The 2,605-nt window shown below is 37.0% G+C and overlaps 1 protein-coding gene across 1 annotated transcript; it reads left to right on the top strand.

The window, feature by feature from the left end:
* The first annotated feature begins 995 nt into the window (after positions 1–995).
* LOC143023595 (uncharacterized) lies at positions 996–2,386 on the top strand. The gene has a single exon (XM_076182182.1). The coding sequence runs from the start codon at positions 1,440–1,442 to the stop codon at positions 2,253–2,255; it is 816 nt and encodes a 271-aa protein (XP_076038297.1). The 5' UTR covers positions 996–1,439; the 3' UTR covers positions 2,256–2,386.
* Positions 2,387–2,605: the final 219 nt, after the last annotated feature.

The raw sequence follows: 2,605 nt of genomic DNA, 5'->3' as shown, positions 1-2,605 counted from the left end.
TCATATAAATTGTATATGTGAAATATTTTCAAACTTTTTGAAAAAAAATCTTACATGTGATGGTAAAATAATTGAAAAATTAAGGAAACATAGATCCTTAATTAAGGAAATAGCATATAAAAAAACCCTATATATAAAAAGAAAAGACTCTTAACCTCTAAAAAGGGGATATCGGTATTAAGTGTTTTATTACCGCTAGCGTTATCAGTTTTACCTCATTTATTTAAATAATAGTAATTAATAATGCCTGTGGTTGAATATTGTTTAGTACCTAAAGTTCTCGCCGAAAAATGTTTGCAATATGCCCGCAATAGTCGTCGAAGTGACCCTATCGCAGAACGATCAGTAAACGATGCATCTGTTTTGGATCGGCCAATTCTTCTACAACAACAACAACTCCCACATCATTCACATTCTAACAATTCACATCACATAGTCAATGACACACAACCACCCTTATTAGACAAAATTAGTATATTTATAAAACCAAGTGTGCGGGAATATGCAATATCCATATTAGATTATCTCAAAAATAAAAGAGATATCGTGAGTTGGGATCAGTATGGTAATTTATTATCTCCAGTCAACGGTCTAAACATTTTAGAAATTCTAAATTTATTAGCTGTGCCAGGGACGGCGATTCCTAAATCAAATGAACATAAATTACAATTATTCCTTAACCTTATTTCACTGCCGCCGAATTATATAAAAAACTATAAGGTGAAAAGAATATTAAATATAGGAGGAAGGGTAAGGTTAGTATATCCCCAATCCTTACCTTATAAAATGAAATATGGAAATAAATTAAAGCGTGCTGATATAACTACAACAAAAAATACCTCCTACAAATGGATACCGTATTAGTCATCACCCCATCATGACGTCATCGCAGGAAATTGCGACATGTTAAAACATGCATCGGTCGTCAATCGAGAATGGGCGAGTATATAAATTCCGCACTCTGCAAATATCATCATTCGAAGCAATCATGATTGGAAGCGATAAGACTCGGGAGGAGGAAGAGGAGAATTCGCTAAATGTGCGTCTTAATACGTTATACCGCGTGCAAACAAAAAACGCGCATTTGGCTAAAAAGGTGGTAATTATGACACGTCTCTTTCAACTTTACGACAAATTAACGTTGTCGAATCAGACATCTTACGAAAGCAACATTCGATCACGAATAATGAATAGGCCCATCCCCCTAACACCACCGGAGGTGGAAGGGAAAATTGTTTACTTCAATAAGAAAACTGTTGATTACGAGAACGCGATAGCCACGTTTGAACATTGTAAAACCTTGATCGAGGACCTACGTCGGGTGGTGGAGTTGCAGTTAGTTGGAAGAATTGAGGACGTCTTGTAATCGTCCTTGAACGGTTGCTCTGTGACAGAATATAAGGGTGACACGCAGCCCTTAGTAGTGAATCGACAACAGGATGACTTCTAATACGAACAAGAAAGAAGAGGTGTCGCGTTTGACATCCGACGCTACGACTTCTAAAACGCTCTACGAGAAAGAAGAAGGAAGACTTCTTCATTTCCACAACGACGGCAACATAGTCGATGACGACTATTGCACCCCTAACTCTGTAATTTTGTTCATCACGAACTGTGTTGAACTAAAGGGGTATGGCGTTAGCGCTTCCCTGGAAAATCGGTACCCATACATGGGCCTTTTCAAGGAACGTGTACAACTCTTCAACACTGGAAGGGCTACATTCGATACCCAAAGTCGACCCGGAGACGTCAAGATCTACGTGAAAGATGCCATGCCGATATTGGCAGCTCTCACTCCGCACTATGGCAGCGGACCTGAAATTGAAAATAACCCCTCCAGTCTCCAGAAAATCAAATCGTCCGTGGACGCATCTTATACTGCAGGTTTACAAGAGGACACCCTACCCAATCGTCTGACCGCTTTCCAGAAAGGTTTGGAGAGTTTATGGTGCTACCTTACCCATAAAATTCACGAAGGAAAGAAAATAACCAGTGTGGTAGCGCCTGTTGCAAGCGGTGTAGGATTGAAAAAGAGTACCTTGTGGTATGAAAATTATTTTCCCGTACTTATGAAGTTTGCGATGAAAACACTTTTTAAACATAACATCACGCTCATTTTGATTGGTCCTAAGAAAAAAGTGGACAGTAGTGAACCCATACCTGACACACCTATGGAATTACCAATGACAAAAAAGAGAAAAATAGAAAATAATGAAAGTGATGAAATAGAAATCTATACTCCAACAATTGAATGAAGAAGTGTGCGGTGTACTGTACTGTAGAAAGTAAGATACAATTATGGTGAAGGATGTAGAAATTAAGATATATATTTGTTTTGCTTTATATTAGTTTTTTTGGTGGAGGTTGTAGAAATTAAAATATATATATATATATTATTTGGTGGAGGGTTGTGTTTATAGTGTACTGTAGAAATTAAGATTCATTTGTTCAACTTTTATTTAAACTAATAATAAAAATATGTAAACTCGAACCATAGTTTAAATATCCTATTTGTATATCTCTTTGACAGTATGCTTTTAGAGCTGATTACATAAACATGGATGATCTCGAACAATATTACATATACATTTCCTCGCTGGGGAGC

Source organism: Oratosquilla oratoria, unplaced genomic scaffold, assembly GCF_046742065.1.
Source record: "Oratosquilla oratoria isolate Oo_2021 unplaced genomic scaffold, ASM4674206v1 SCAFFOLD51, whole genome shotgun sequence".
In the NCBI taxonomy this organism is placed as follows: domain Eukaryota; kingdom Metazoa; phylum Arthropoda; class Malacostraca; order Stomatopoda; family Squillidae; genus Oratosquilla; species Oratosquilla oratoria.
This window is presented reverse-complemented; position numbering and strand designations above follow the sequence as displayed.